This window comes from Myxine glutinosa, chromosome 10, assembly GCF_964187855.1.
Source record: "Myxine glutinosa chromosome 10, kmMyxGlut1.1, whole genome shotgun sequence".
In the NCBI taxonomy this organism is placed as follows: domain Eukaryota; kingdom Metazoa; phylum Chordata; class Myxini; order Myxiniformes; family Myxinidae; genus Myxine; species Myxine glutinosa.
Genome location: NC_136270.1, coordinates 18,734,149 through 18,750,499, shown reverse-complemented (window position 1 = coordinate 18,750,499; position 16,351 = coordinate 18,734,149). Strand labels below are relative to the sequence as shown.

General features: G+C 42.9%; 2 protein-coding genes across 5 annotated transcripts in view; one reads left to right on the top strand and one right to left on the bottom strand.

Annotated features, from left to right (window-relative positions):
- Positions 1-1,606, top strand: part of GAN (gigaxonin) — a 69,918-nt gene extending 68,312 nt beyond the window's left edge. For both annotated transcript variants that reach the window (XM_078785400.1, XM_078785399.1), the window contains exon 11: positions 553-1,606. In XM_078785400.1, coding sequence (XP_078641526.1) covers positions 553-731 — 179 coding nt within the window. In that variant the 3' untranslated portion in view covers positions 732-1,606. The remainder of the gene's footprint in view (positions 1-552) is intronic.
- A 6,036-nt stretch (positions 1,607-7,642) lies between these two features.
- Positions 7,643-16,351, bottom strand: part of PTPN2 (protein tyrosine phosphatase non-receptor type 2) — a 77,795-nt gene continuing 69,086 nt past the window's right edge. For all 3 annotated transcript variants that reach the window (XR_010985819.2, XM_068126991.2, XM_068126992.2), the window contains exons 8-10: positions 13,692-13,825; positions 8,568-8,645; positions 7,643-8,007 (exon numbers count right to left, since the gene is read on the bottom strand). Coding sequence is in view for 2 of the 3 variants with exons in the window: in XM_068126991.2 (XP_067983092.2) it covers positions 7,995-8,007; positions 8,568-8,645; positions 13,692-13,825 (225 nt within the window). In the remaining variant the exon portion in view is untranslated. The remainder of the gene's footprint in view (positions 8,008-8,567; positions 8,646-13,691; positions 13,826-16,351) is intronic.

Below are 16,351 nucleotides of genomic sequence, written 5' to 3'. Positions count from 1 at the left end.
ACAAGGTATGTAATCATTGGGAAAATGTGCACTACAGCCACCACAATATGGTACGAGTTGATAAGTTCCCGCATTTTGTTTGTGGAGAGGCTTGCACCTGTGGGAATTGGAAATTGTGTGACTGGTTTCACAACATTGAGGAACTTCAAAACATCAGAATCCATAATCTCATAAGTCGTGATAATTATAGCGGCACAGCCATGCCGATCATACTGGCACAACCATCCTGGCTCGTGGATCGAGGCTTGTGGGAGAGCAAGGTGACATGTGGGGCCACGGTCGGATACAACAAGCAAACTAATGAGAAAAGTAGAGGAGAGGAAACACAGAAAGATACAAGTGTGGTCGAGTTATGTAGGGTCAATGTTGGTAGAAAAGATCACAAGTAGGGATGGGGGGTGGGGGGGGTGGTGTAAAAGACAGGAGGAGAGGCGGTTGACGAATGGGTGGCCATTCAATTTAGTCGGCTGACTTCCCCTTACCCGTTCAGCCCCCTCCCCCCGTTTAACTGATCCCTCCCCACACTAATTTATTTATTTATATGTTCTACAGGTACTCAGTACGACTTCATCCGCGAGTATCGCCGGAGCAGCTGCACGTGGCACCACACCAAGCCGTTGCTCCCGTCGGACCCACGCCGTTCAGGCTGTGCTTCGTTACGCATTGCCAACTGCCGTCTCTTTCGTTTGCAAATGGAACAAGGCCTCTTCCACTTCCGCATTCCCCGCTGACTTATTTTGTCCTTTTTCTTTCCTTATTTATGTCAGGCTATTCTTCGCAAACCTCGTTTTCTCGTCTTTCCTCCTATTATTACTATGCCACGTGCTCCACCTTTACACTTACTTTTATTCTCCATCTACCTTTCCTCTTTTATCTCCTATTGATCATTTCCGCTGTCTTTATATGCAAACAGACACCAGAGCACATCATTATAAGCATCTCTTGATTGCTAACCTCTCGATTTCCACCACCTTTTCCTTTTGTACCCCATTCTCCCACCTTTCTCCCACCTTTCTCACTTCCTTTCCACCTTCCTAGCATCTCCTCCATCTTTCATTCTTCCTGTCTGCAACCCAGGGTGTGTTCTATTACCAATGACCTTGTAAAGTGCTCGCCAAGTTGATCCCTTGATTTGAAGCACTCGAGCAAGCACTCCAATGAAACCATTTTTAAGGACCAGCTGGCTTGGCCTAGCGATAGCAAGCTGATTGGTGATGGAACACACACACCCCCGTTGTTCCCATTTTCTCTAACCTCTTGTCCTTCACATCCTTTCCATTTCTCCCCCACATTTTTGCCTTTTTCACTGCATTTTAAATTCTCTCTTTATGGGCCATCTCCATGTCGTATATGCAAAAGTAGAATATTTTTTGTCCGCTCCTTCTACACACTTGTTCAATTTTGCTGTTGCAATCCATTGCAATATGACAAGAGCCTTGAGGCAGTGTACAAGGAAATTTGGTTTATTTTTCTGTCCTGTAGTTAGATTTTTAGTTTGCTAAGAAACCTTTAATTTAAGCTAAAACAGGTGTTGATCATTACTGCTTGAAAAAGTCCTGTCTGATTTGTTGAGCTCATATAACATTACAGTTGATGTTAATGGTTACTCTTTGTAGTTGAAGATGGCCATCCACACATGACCCGTTACAACAGCAGACGGGTGAATTTTTTTGTGAGCTACAGCTCACATAACAACCACACGGATATCAAGCAGTGCAACGTGGCATCGAGGGATGTCGGAGCAGAGCGGACCACTTGCTGCCCGCAGTTCAGACAGGATTTTGTAACTTGTTCAGGGTGTGAGTGATAACTCGCCTAGTCTTTGTGAAACACCGTGGAGTCTTTAACTGGGACGATCGGTTCAACACCTCCAGAGGATGGCGTATTCGTTGATGCAACACCCTCCCCGCGAAGCAATGAACCGTCCATTTTGAACTCGGCCGATAATCATAATGGAACCCGGATTAATACGGTCCGACTTCCAAGGCGAGTGCAGCAACTCTGCACCGGCCTTTCCGCCAAAGTTGCCAATGATTTTGTCAGAATTTAAAGCAGAATTGAGTTGGAATGTTTTTTTCCTCGTAATCGTAGAGCCTTAATTAAAGGCACGCTTATTGTCCCCCGTCGCACCGCGGAGCGAAAGGGGGACTATGGTTTTACCCTCCGTCCGTGCGTGCCTCCGTCCGTCCGTCCGTGCGTGCGTACGTGCACTGCAATATCTTTATAAAAGTAAGCGAAGGACCGAATTATAATTTGGTGTGTGGGTGCAACTAGGCATATGGAAGAACCCTATTGAAAATTAGGTCGCCACGTCAAAATCCAAGATGGCTGTCACCACATCTAAACCTTGTGAGCGCGATATCTTGAAAAGTAAATGTCTGAACCTTGTGAGCGGAATATCTTGAAAAATAAATGAACTACTAACTTCTAATCTGGTGTGTGGGTGTATCGAGGCATAAGGAAGAACGCTATTGAAAATTGGGTCGCCATGTCAAAATCCAAGATGGCCGCCACCATATATATGTCTTCTTCTTTCGTGTATCATCAGATGGCCAGCTGTGTCGTGCAGCCATGCCCTCATCTCTGGTCCTACGTCGAAGAGGCCGGCTTCTGAAGGTGGTCTGTATAGGGGGCAGGTGGTAATTATGTGTTCGGCAGTCTGCTCAGGCTCGCCGCACTCGCACACGGCGCTGTCTGCCAGGCCCCACATCCTCAGAGATGATTTGAAGCGGCCGACTCCCGTACGTAGACGGTTCAGCAAGGTCCATTGCAGGCGTGGTAGGTCTTCTCCTACGACGCCACCTCCTGGGTCCCAGATGTAGCGGTGGATGCGGGTGGGCCCGGCCGTTTCCCACACCTGCTTCCAAGATGCCGCCAGCCATGCACTTCTAGACAGGTCCTCAGGGATAGAACTGAGCATCTCTTGTGCCGCCTTATTGTAGGGATGGCGGGACTTGAGTCTGCTTGGAGGCGCCACTATCGTTGTGGTGTTGTGCAGGATGTGCCAGTCGTGTTTCTGGGCATTCCTTGCCAGGGCGAGGGTAGCAGCCTCCCGTCGGAGGCCGGTCAGGGCGATTCCCGCTAGGACTGGCAGGTGGAATGCCGGCGTGGGCTTCAAGCAACCAGCTACAATGCGGAGGGCGTTGTTAATGGCAACAACCTTTCTCACGTGTGGGCTTCTGCTCCAGGCTGGGGCGCAGTATTCGGCTGCAGAGAAGACCAGGGCTTGCGTGGATATTCGTAGGGTCTTGGCGGAGGCTCCTCAGGTCGTACCAGCGAGACGTTGGATAAGCGAGACCCTTGATGTCACCTTGGCCATGTCACCTTGACATATATATGTCTGAACCTTGTGAGCAAAATATCTTGAAAAATAAACGAGCTACTAACTTCTAATCTGGTGTGTGGGTGTATCTACGCATAAGGAAGAACGCTATTGAAAATTGGGTCGCCACGTCAAAATCAAAGATGGCCGCCGCCATGTATGTCTGAACCTTGTGAGCGGAATATCTTGAAAAATAAACGAACTACGAACTTCTAATCTGGTGTGTGGGTGGGTCTCGAACCCACTCGCAAATATTTATCGACTCTTCCATGTTTTCTGCGTCTTCCACTTTGTCAACTCACATCACTTCACCGACGGGGGACCTAGGCGTAACGCTTGTTACAGGTGATGTGAAATCAGCAATAAGTACTAGAAAAGTCAATACACCCTTGCATTTCACCTGGCAGAACAGAATCTCCATTACATAAATATGGTAAAAAAAAAAAAAGTCCTCTTCCATTTCCTCCATTGATGCCCCCCTTCCTTTATAACTACTCCCAAATGTTATTTCACTCCCAACTTCTCATACTCTCCTCTGTTCATTATAAATAGGTGTCTCCTGAGTAAAATCCCAATAAGATGAGGTATCACAAGGAAGCATAGAAACGCACTATAGGTAGGAAGAATAAAAGGTTTAAAATTAATAATTTTGCGAACATTTAACTTTTGCTCCCTTGTATTAGAATCCAAAGTCATTATTCCGCTTTCTATGCAAACTCCATTTGCTGTAAATTGCATTCTTCTTCTTCTTCTTACGCCAGCCACTTCATGTGGTGACATGATGCGATTTTTCTAGTGTTCATCCACTTACATTAACTTGTATAAATGTCATGCTTGTTACTTCGGCCACCAAAGGTGGATGGAGGTTGTTTTCCTCCCCTGTCTGCCTGTTGGTTTTTGTGAACAGGATATTGCAAAACGTTATGGACGGATTCGGACAAAACTTGGTGGACAGGTTGGCTGTGTCAGAAGGACAAGTTTGATCGATTTTGATGAAGATCCGAATCTGTATCGATACGAATTTTTTTTTTAATTTTCAATTGATTCTTCACCATTGATGGGGCCAAAAACTATATATTGCATATTTCAAAACGTGGATGGATTCGGACAAAACTTGGTGGATGAGTTGGTTAGGTGAAAAAAACAAGCCGATCCGATTTTGTGTCAGATCCAGATCTGACCTACCAGTGGGACACAAAACGTAAACTAGTCGGCCTGGCAAAGGTATGCGCTCTATCGAGTACCGTTCTAGTGATGTAACGTAAAATGCATCGATGACTTTATTTATTTATTATTGGATCAGTACCCCTCAAGCAACTTCCGATTACCATGTAAAAATAATTAATGACATTGACTAAAATTGGATGTTAAAAAACATCCTGTGTATTATCAAATTTTATGAACACGCTCCTCACTCTCCCCCCTCCAATGTTTTTAACCGTGAGTAAGTGGAAGTCCAAATTGCTTCATCCGCATACGTATGTGTATGGTCCCTAACCTTAGCAAAGTGTATTCCTGCTGCTCTTTCCATCCCTGAACATTTCCCATAGGTTTAAAGGGCTCCTCATTCAATGGGGAATAAAATGTTAATGATGATGTCATAGGTGCCTCAATTATGACGTCATAATTCGACAACCTCTAACTGGGACCCCAAACTCGAGGTCCAAGGATCCAAAGTTCAGTCACTGGATGGGGAAAGGCAGCGTGGACCCAGGATTAGACTTGAGGCCTCTTTGCGCTCTTCCACCTGTCAAAGCTAGTGCAGCGACCTTTCTGAACTACCCAAGATTGTTTTTGTTTTTTTTCATTCTTTCAATCGTAGCCTTTTTGCTTTTCACAGCAGCAGTCGTTTTGCATGTTTTTCCCTTTTCTTCAAAGTTCTGGTGCAGAGCTCTCCTTACGAGCAGTGCTTCACTAGTGGTGGAAGATTAAATTGGGGATGTCTTTATTTTAACATTTCGTATTTTGCTTCAACGCTAAAGTGCGTTTCACGTTACAAGTACAATTATTGGACATGATTATGGGCAAACAGGGATCTGCATTTTGAAATGGTACAATATGCAAGTGTTTATAGAATAGTTATTTGTACAAGGAGGGTAACTTTTGAGGCAATGCAAGGAGATCATTTTGGAGACGAGTGAATGCTTTGTAATTGTTCTTCCAGCCTGCGACTGCCTCTGTGTGATGGATTGATCGTGCGATTAACGTTGAATTTTTCTAACAATCTCTGGTGGTTCTCAACCAGGAATCAAGTGGGCCATTGAGCCGTGAGCACAAGATGTCATGTCACCTTAGAAAATGAACCTGTGATAAGAGCATCACCGTCAAAGCTCACCATCGTTTTGATTTGCTGGAATGGGGGGCACAAGAAATTTGCACATGGCACAAGAAACCCCCATCACCTCAAGCCATACAAGTAACGGTTACATTTTTGAATGAGAAATTTCAAGGATTCCATGTTTTGCTGCCTTTTGATCATGATGAGAGGTCACAAATATACGCAAAGGAATAGAGTTCATAGCTTTGTTGGTACAATATTTGCATATAGCTGGATTTGGAGGGATGAAGGATCATCTTTGGGATGGTATAAACGACCACACACGCACATGTACATGTCTAAAAAGTCAAAGTAGAGCTATGTTCAGGAAGGAGAGGATGTTTTTGAACGTCAGTTGTCTGTACAGACTCCTTTTCCGTGGCAGACAGAACCCAGTAACTTAATGACGCAGTCTGGTAGCACAAGATGAGTCCTCACCATTTGCTTTCTTTGTGGCGCAATAAGAGATCAACTATGTATGGCGGGCCTAATAACATGGCAGAGGGTTGTTCGTTGATGCAAGAGCCTTGTTAGTGCTTGCTTCCTTACCATAGGTTCGGTGTATCCGCTTTTGCCATTTTTAAGATGCAGAATATTATTATAATTTGAAGTAGAATTGCCACGATAGTTCCAAAAGTAGTGTTCTCACCTCCAAGGTGATTTATCTTGGTTTCTTTTTTGTTGAAATAGGATCAGACTATGAACTATTGTGGTGGTTTACAGTTGGGGTGTTGTATAACAGTACAACATAGTTCATCAGACGATTATCTGAAGGCACTAATGTTTCTTCGAAGATCCAAGTGCATTTTCAACACTGCCTGCACAAGTTACCACTGATTTACTATCCCAGCAATGAATATGAAATTGAATATGCATTAATGGAATGTGAGGGAGGGCTTTTTCACACACACTGATGCTTGTGAAGGTTTGGTTGATTTGTCATGATTAAAGTATGGATATCAAATTGGATAATACGGTATCCTGCCAAATTCGCTCAACGTTTTTGCACTTAATATATAAATAAATATATATATATTTATACATACATAGAGAGAGACAGACAGACAGAGAGACCTAGTCACGTCTCACCCATGATGGGAGGGACCAACAAATCAGCTCACCAAGTCAATTATCCCCAGTTAGCTCGGATATTTTACAGTTAAATGTCTGCAGTTGTGGAGGAACCCAGATAGGGTTTGAAACAGCAAAGGGCTTACCTTGCGTCACTTTTATTGGTTGCTTCAGGCAGCTTTCTTTGACTATTAGAGCAGGGAGGGTTAATTATATATAAATATGAAAACTTGCACTATTTTTGTCATACTTTTGCATCACAAGTAAAGTTATGCTGTACTTGCGCTATGTACAGCCATGCCATTCTCTTCCCTTCACCCCATAATATATTTGCCATTTAATATCCCTCACCTGCAGTGCACACTGGGATACAACATGGTACACCTGTTATGCAAAAAAGAGCAAAAGGATCTATTCATTAACCTGTGTAGTTAATTTGTCCATCAAATTGATTGAATAATTGGTTGTTACTACTACTGTCTCTACCTGTTTGTGTATTTCTGCACTTTCCCTGAATTCGCATTTTGTCGAGATTAATCTATGACTTTTAATCAACATACTTGGTATCGTGAAGAGAAAACACCGATCCTTGCTAATTCTATCCCTTTGTTGATTTGAGACACTCAGGTATCTTACCTCTCGCCATATCTTTGCTGTCACACTTTATATAAATATTGTTTATGTGGACACTGGACTTGTGCAAAGGGAAAGTGATGATCAGTTTGATAACTCTTCAATAAGCAAGTCTGATAGAATTGGTCAAAAGGCCGGAGGACATTGAGGATGTGGACCCACATGGAATCGCTTTTCATGCTCTGCAAGTTTTGTCGATACGCAACCACTGGAACGAAATGCTTCAGCTTGTGGGTAATACAATGGCTTGTGGGGGGGGGGGGGGGGGGGGAGCATCGGGGGGGACATTTGAGTCAAACTTATAAAACCAGGCCTTTTATTTTGGAGGTGAAATAAAAGACTGTACAAAAATGAACTTGAAATAAATCATGAACAACCTGTCATTGTTTTTGTTATCTACACACAGATGATTGTTACCCGGCGTTGGTGGATAGGTAACAATTTTCTAAAATCTATTCTTCATTGAACACAGTTGAGATCACAATGGCCTGTGGTGCTTGCACAAAGGTAAGGCGGTGATGGGGTTTTTTGCCAGTTCGCCTTAGGCCCCAGGGTGATCGAGGAGTCTGTAGTCTTTTCCACGTTCGTTATCCCTTGAAATCCCAAACACCGCTCCTGATACCGGTGAGGTACGAACGATGGAGTCTTCAGTCAGCGTTTGGTTCTGCTCAGTTGCCATGGGGTAGAAAGGGAAATAAAAAAAAATAAAATTTTTTTTTTAAATAAAATATGTTTTGCTATGTTATCAAAGTTTACATTTTTCCAGGGTTTTCATTTTTGCTCTATTGTAATGTGATGAATGGAGCATGTGTTGGAAAGATTGATTGAGAGTGTGGAGGGGTGCTGACAAAGTTCTAATGATCAATTATATCAGCTGCACCTCATCAACCTTTAGCTGCAAATCCTCTTTTTAAGAAACTTGGAAAACTTTATGAACAGCAACAGATAGGTTCAGCCATCAATATTACGTGACTCGATCCTATCCGTGCTTGGTTTGGCATTTTGCTATTTGCCTCTACGTGCTTCTTGGCATGTTGAAATTTTCATTGGAAGAGTATTTGACTTTTGGCCTTTTTCCAGCGACTCGGGTGAATCCAAAGTATAACACATTCAATGCAAATTCACTTTGTCAATGACGTTCGAGGCCTGCTGAATCACCTTTCCATTACAAAGATCATTTTGATGCAAAGCGAAGTGTGCACAAAGCAAAATCAATCTTTGTACCGCTTCAGGGGTGGGACTCCATGTTCTTGCTTGCTTGAGTGCCTGTCCCTCTGGCAAGAATCTTCTTTCTTGTGATCTCTACAAGGTATAGAGGGTGGAGGATATACAGAAACCAGAAAGGTAGCTGGAACAGCAGTCGCAGACAATGGAGAGGCAGTGATTGTAAAACAACTAAAATACGTGCACTTGGTGTATTCTACTTGCATTGAGAATTGTAAAATTCATTTCGTATTTTAATTAAAATAGATATAAAGATTTCATTTTAACATGCACGTGACACGGAGTCACAGGACTTTGCATTACAAATACAAATCAAATTTACGTGCCAGATAGACATCGAACAGTGCATTCCGAATGGGTACGATGTAGTGTTTATAGATTTCTGAGACTGCTTTCAAATCCAGTCGAAGGCATCATCAGGGATTTTAAATACAAGATTTGGAGATGTGAGCTCGTGCCAAGAGAATTTCCACATTGCATCATCGACAAATCCAGAAGGTTCACTTGCACTTAGCCTTTCATAGTGCAGCAGATAAACACAAAAATTGTGCATTTTATGAGAAAAGCATAATTTTTAACAGTGCATACCATAAGGTTTATTTTCAGATGTGGAGGGAAGTCAGATTTGACCTCTGAGAACCGTGAGGTCAAATCCAAAATGGCCGCCAGTCCACCGAGTCTAATGTTCAAACGTGCTTAATTTTGGAACCAAATAGTGTAGAAAAACATAGGTGTCATTTCCAACTAAATTGGGGATGCCCAGAGGTGAATGATGCTTTCAATGAACTCCTAGGCATGCCAAGTGAGGTCAGTGAAGGCTCAATGTTACTGCGAGAGCGATTTGTGGTGCTGATGTACGATAGAACCAGTGAGAGCACGGAAGTGAATGATGCCAGGAAACAGCTCTTCACACAGAAGTGTAGAACTCTAGAGAACTCAATGGAATACTGTTCTCCCCTCTGGGCTGGTGCTCCTGCCTCACACCTAGCTCGCCTTCGCGCTGTTGAAACCAAAGCATTCAGAATCATTGGAATCTCCCGCGATGAAGCTAACTCCAAGGGCCTCTCACTCACTCACCGCAGGCAGGTTGGTGGTCTTTCCGTCTTCTACCGACTCCTCTCTGGCCTTGCCCCCCCAGCTCTCTCTGGGCTCTGTCCCGCAAATATTCCTACAGGTCGCACAAGATCTGCCTGCAACCCTCTTTTGGTTAAACTGCCAAAATCAAGACTCTCTGCTCACCTTCACTCCTTCATTCCTCTTTTCTCCTGCCTCTGGAACAAACTCCCTCACTCTCTTCAATCCCACTCCACCCTCCAAGTCTTTAAAACAGCTGTTCACCACCATCTCTTATCTTCCCCCATCCAAAACCTTGATCTTTTCTACCCCTGCTAATTTCACCCCAATTCCACTTTTTGAAATACCAACTTCTGTCCTGGAAGTCCTTGGTGTCCTTGTGCTTTATACTTCTCCCTCCCCCCCCCCCTTCCCATGCCTCCTCCCCCCGGGCCCTCTCCCTTCCACACATCTCCCTGCTCTCGGATGTTGTGTTTGTGTGCTTCCCCTTTTCTCCCCATCTTGTCTTCCGCTCCCTCTTTTTGTGTATTTTGTTTGTCTGGTCGATTTGTTTGTGAAGTAAATGTTAGCTCTTTCACGAGCCTCGATTCAGTATACAACAACAACAACAACAACAACAACAAAAAAACATTCCTCCAACCCAGGCATCACTCAAGCAGCACATCAAGCGCACTTGCTACCAGGCCAACTGTTGTAACCAGGCATTGGTCATGGATCCAGAGATGCCAGACCCACCTGACTGGGGCTGGACAAAGGAGACAACTGGGTGGCAGCCTCTTTGGACCACTCTTCCTGAAGCATCAAAATCGTGCCATGAATTGATCGACTGTGGCTGCAAGAAAGGGTGCACTGGACGCTGCAAGTGCCAAAGCTGCATTCAAGTGCACTGCACTGTGCTTCTGTTCTGGAGACTGTTAGATTTAGATCATTACCAATTTTCATCATTGCACTTGATTTAATGTAAGCTTTGGTGGACATACTTGGTTAACTACAGTTATTTTTTCAGAGGTTATTGCATCATTCCTTGCAGTGTAAACACTTTTTTTCATCATTTCTGGGCTTTGGGTGTTCTGTACGTGAAAAAATTAAGTTTTAAAAGTTAAAATGAACTTTTTCCAATAGCAGTTCCAACTGCAGTATCATAAAAATAGATATTTCATGTAATTTGACCTTGACCGTGACCTAAATGCATGTCCTTGAGTTCTGGCGATCTCAAAAGTATCACTAAATGAATGGGCATCCCCAATTTAGTTGGAAATGACACCGAGAAGCGCGTTTGAACATTAGACCCGGTGGACTGGTGGCCATTTTGGATTTGACCTCACGGTCCTCAGAGGTCAAATCTGACTTCCCTCCACATCTGAAAATAAACCTTATGGTATATACTAACTATGCTAGAAATTTCATGCTTTTCTCAAAAAATGCACAATTTGTTAAAATATGAGAGCTTATCCGCTGTACTATCAGGGGAGTAATCTGCCATTCTTACCGGTTCTGGTTCATATGTGGTACCAGTCCACACTTTGTAGTCGACTAAACAGAAAAGAAGGAGTGGAAACTAAAACGAGCAAGTGAAATGGTTATGTGAGGAAAGGTTAATGTGGGGAATAAAGATCATGGGTCAACATTGGGGATGGCAACAGATGATGGTGCCCTCTCCTTGAATAATAGTGAAAACTAGATATCTGAGGTCACAAAACGATCACCAAGGGTAAGCGTCTGCTGGTGCCCATATTCATTTTGAACCGCTATGTGACCTTGTTTGACCTTCAACATTTATGGATAGAGTGTGAATGAATGATCGTTTTAAGGCCATTTTCCCCGCTAGAGCAGGGGTTAGCCTTGCGGGCCCCATGACAATCATGGTTCCCTGTTTTGAGGCACTTTTTATGGCCGGATGCCCTTCCTGGCGCCAACCCTTAGTCACCTCTTACGATGCGTAGGGATACGGTGTACCTATTCTAAACCGGGGTACACACCGGGATCGTTCACCCAGCAAGCTGGTACTCAATTTGCCGACCTCGGAAGGATGACAGGCTGAGTCAACCCCCCTGGTGTTAATTCAGCGATCGACCGGGATTCGAACCCAGGACCTTAGGATCCCAAGCCGGCACCCTAACCGCTAAGCCAACACCAGGCTATTTATGGATAGAGTGTAAATTAAGAAAATGTGTCCCCATCTACAATCTATCCATAAAACTCAAGATCGTGAAAATCAGAGGAAAATTATTCAAATTATGATCAGTTGTGATGAAACAAATATCAGGTGTCCAACTTCAGTGCAGGTACACTATTATGATGCAAGAGCATCTTGGAAGGCCAAGTGGTCTTTGAGATTCCGCATTGGTAAAATTGAGCAAAAAATGCGTTTTTATCAGACTGGCATTTGACCTTTAACCCAGAGGGGTATGATGTAAATCAAGTGTAAATGTACTTTGCTGTAGGCTATCTAGCGACAGCAATTTCGTTCTGATTGAACAAAGCTTAGTCGAGTTATGGTGAAAAATGTTAAATTGTCTATAATTAGGTCATGGCATTAAAAATTAGGTCAAAAGTCCCAGCCGGCTCTGAGAAACGGCTCGGACATTGGCAGAAGAAAAAAAAACAACTATAGGGTGATCTAGGGCTCCAAGAAACTCTGAGGTATCATTAAAAATTGTGGTGCCAATTGTAGAAACAAACCCTACAACAGCAAACAAACAACAGAAACAAACCTTCCCCTATCCGATCTGATATCCGAATGAATAATGAGAAAGAAATGACTGAAAGGCAGTTTCTAGACAGGAGAAGTGAGGGAGAAAGGAGGGGAGGTGTGCAGTCAGCCTGGGTTTTGAAAATTTAACGAGGAGGGGATTACTGGAAGAATGCGGTCATCCTGGAGCTGGGGAGGCTCAGAGGACTGATAGAGCAAGGCCTAGAAGTTCAAGAGGCAACCTCTTCCAGTGGCTCACCATGGAAATAGACAAGTGGGTTAGGTTAATGATCCTTCCAGGGTGACAGGGTCAGACAGTGAGATTTTGCAGGATTGAAGGACGTGTTCCATTTATGAGACGAGTAATTATTTCTGGACCTGAGAGAGAGAGAGAGAGAGAGAGACGCAGCTGCTGAGGGATGGGGAGCTATACGACACAATGTTGAATCATCTCCAAAAAGGGAAGAGTGTTTTCCAAAGCATTGGCGAGGTCATTTATATCGATTAAGAACAACACTGGGTCCAAAACACTGCTTTGGGTTCCTCCAGCCTCCACTTGGAGAGGGTTCCATTGATGGCAACATGTTGACTGCATGAGTGGAAGAAGTTAGAAATCCAGGAATGAAGGCGGCCATCTATGCTACAGGTAGAGAGCTTCGTAAGCAGGCAGGATGACAGATTGTATCCGAGTGCACAAGATGTGTGCAAGAAGACGGTCCTAATCTCTTGTTTGAGATACAGGACCTTCAAGCAATGCTGAGAGAGAGGCAGCAGCATGTCCAGAGTTTAGTGACTTGGATGGAATCCAAATTTATGGCCAGAGATAAGGCTGTGAGTACAGGGAACAGGAAAGACTTGACATCAGAAGCAACGATGGATTCCATGACTTTAATTGGAATTGGAAGTGAGCTCACTGGTCTGGAGTTGATAGGATCTGTTTTTATACCCTTGTGGATGGGAGTGAAGTTTGCTGATTTCTGATGGGACACAGCCAAAAGAGAAAGATGACTAAGCTATGGCAGATACAGTGGGAGCAAGAACAGCCGAGCAGGATTTAAGAACATTGCCACGGGTGAGAAGAACACAGAGTGCAATAGACAGTGGTTACGTCAGGATAAGATGGGTTGGGTACAAGAGATTTGAAGGCAAACACAGAGTTTAGATATTTGCAGTAAATGCTGATACACCACGCCTCACTCTCCGAGGTTGATGAACTTATAATTATATGTTATTGTACTCGCACTATTCACCAAATTGACACTCTTGCTCTTCTACTTGTGTTACGGGAACTAAAAATCGATATTTATATCAAACAATCTTGTATTTGATTCATAGCCGCAATAAATTTCTGATCTTACCGTTCTCCCTGACGGTCTGCATCCAGTTCTGAAGAACGATCTTCACGTTTCTGTGGCTGTCGGTGGTCACCATTGGAAACAGTAGCAACAGCAGGAACAGCAGGAAAGTTGTTGAAAATATTTTCAACCTTCATCTGCAAGAAACAGAAATCATTGAATTGTTTACAATAACGCGGGGCCACTATCGGTCTGTTATCTTAGATTTGCAGTTTCTTATGATTATTATCGGATGGATTGTGAAACAAAAAGGTAAAATAATTTATCCAGTTGGTGCATAAGTGTTTTTTTTTAAAATATATATATATGTATAAATTGATGTAGATATATATATATAGTCACGTGAAAAAGTAAGTACACCCCATGTAAAGTTTTGACTTTTTCAACATATTTCAACATACAGCGATTTGATCTTCATTTCAACAATATTGACAGATAAAGGTGATATAATATAACAAATATCATGAAACATTTACATTTTGTAGTCCATTGTATAATTTAAATAAACATAAATGCAAATTTCGCATGTGGAAAAAGTAAGTACACCCTTGGCTCTAATAGGTGGTATTGCCCCCTTTTAGTCAGGTTCACGATGTTTTTTCGTTCAAAATTTTGGTAGATTAGCAAAACTATACATTTCTGGAATACTCAGAGCATGAGGAATCCAAAAATTAATGTTTGCATTTGCATAGACACCTTTGCGAAAATGACACTCAGGACAGTGATGATCTGTAAAAGCATATTCCTGAACGGTATAGACCTAGTAGATCCTGCGTATAGGACTTATAGTTCAATCTGATACTAACAAGGCTGCTTTCTTGCTTTATAAACCCATACCTATAACTTCAAAGGACTTGCAATATCATGTATTATGTAATACAGTTATATCACAAATATAAAGACAATGGTTTTCAATCACCTTTGTTTGTTGCTTTTCTATAATCCTGGGCACTATTTTGAGGCCTTTATTGGATTCCTTAACCCAGAAAACATAGGATTAGCATATTTAATTAAGTCTCTAGGTTGACTAGAAGCCGAGATAGCGCAAAATATGTATCTTATGGCGGCCATTTTGAAAATCCAAAATGGCGGCCATGCAGGTGTCTGTGCAAATGCCAACATTGATTTTCGGATTCTCCATGCTCTGATGATTCCAAAAATGTACAGGTTTGCTCATCTCCCAAAATTTTGAACGAAATTATATTTGTTAACATAGTGAACCTGACTCTTCATCCCTGTCCTGAGTGTCATTTTCGCAAAGGTGTCTATGCAAATGTAAACATTAATTTTTGGATTCCTCATGCTCTGAGTATTCCAGAAATGTATAGTTTTGCTAATCTACCAAAATTTTGACCGAAATTATATTTGTTAACAGAGTGAACCTGACTATATGGCAGAAACAACCTCAAGTAGGCGTTTCTTATAACTGTCTACCAGTCTCTGACATCGACTGGGAGAAATTTTTGCCCACTCCTCCATGCAGAATTCTTTCAGCTGTGCGATGTTTGAGGGGTTTCTTGCATTCATCGCTCGTTTCAAATCCCCCCACAACATCTCGATGGGATTTAGATCCGGGCTCTGACTTGGCCATTCCAGAACCCTCCATTTCTTTCTTTTCAGCCATTCCTTGGTGGATTTACTGGTATGTTTAGGGTCATTGTCATGTTGCAAGGTCCACCTTCGGTTGAGCTTCAACTTTCCGACAGATGCCCTCACATTATCCTCAAGCACCCACTGGTACAATGAAGAATTCATAGTGGATTCTATGATGGTGAGCTGCCCAGGCCCTGATGCAGGAAAGATGCCCCAAACCATAATATTTCCACCACCATGCTTTACAGTTGGTATCAGGTTCTTGTGGTCAAATGCTGTCTTTGGTTTTCGCCAAACATGTCTTCTGGTACTGTGGCCAAATAGCTCTACCTTTGACTCATCTGTCCAGAGCACATTGTTCCACAAGTGCTGGTCTTTGCCTAGGTGTTCATTGGCAAACTTTAGTCTTGCCCTGATGTTCTTACTGGACAGCAAAGGTTTCCTCCTGGCACACCTCCCATGAAGATCAAATTTGTGCAGCCTCTTTCTAATGGTAGATTCGTGCACTTTGACATCAACAGTGGCAAGAGCTACCTGTAGGTCCCGTGATGACATTCTGGGGTTCTTAGAGACTTCTTTCAGCATCTTGCGGTCTGCTCTCGGGCTGAATTTGCTGGGGCGGCCTGGCCTGAACAAGTTGGCAGTTGTTTGGAATCTTCTCCACTTGCAGATGATCTTCCGGACAGTCGAATGATTGATTTCAAATTGTTGGGAGATCTTTTTAAATCCCTTCCCAGACTCGTAGGCATCTATAACCTTCTTTCTGAAGGCCTCAGAGAGCTCTTTTTATCTAGGCATGGTGACGCCACACACTTCAACAACAAAGAGCAAACCAAACGAAATGTCTGAGGTTTAAATAAGACAGGTTCCTCCAAGATCCTCTCTAACGATGTTCTAATCATTTGCACCTGGGCTGGTGCACCTAATTCTAATTTTAGGTATTTGAAGTGGTGATAAATGTAGGGGTGTACTAAGTTATTCCACATGCGAAATTTGCATTTGTTTATTTAAATTATACAATGGACTACAAAATGTAAATGTTTCATGATATTTGTTATATTATATCACCT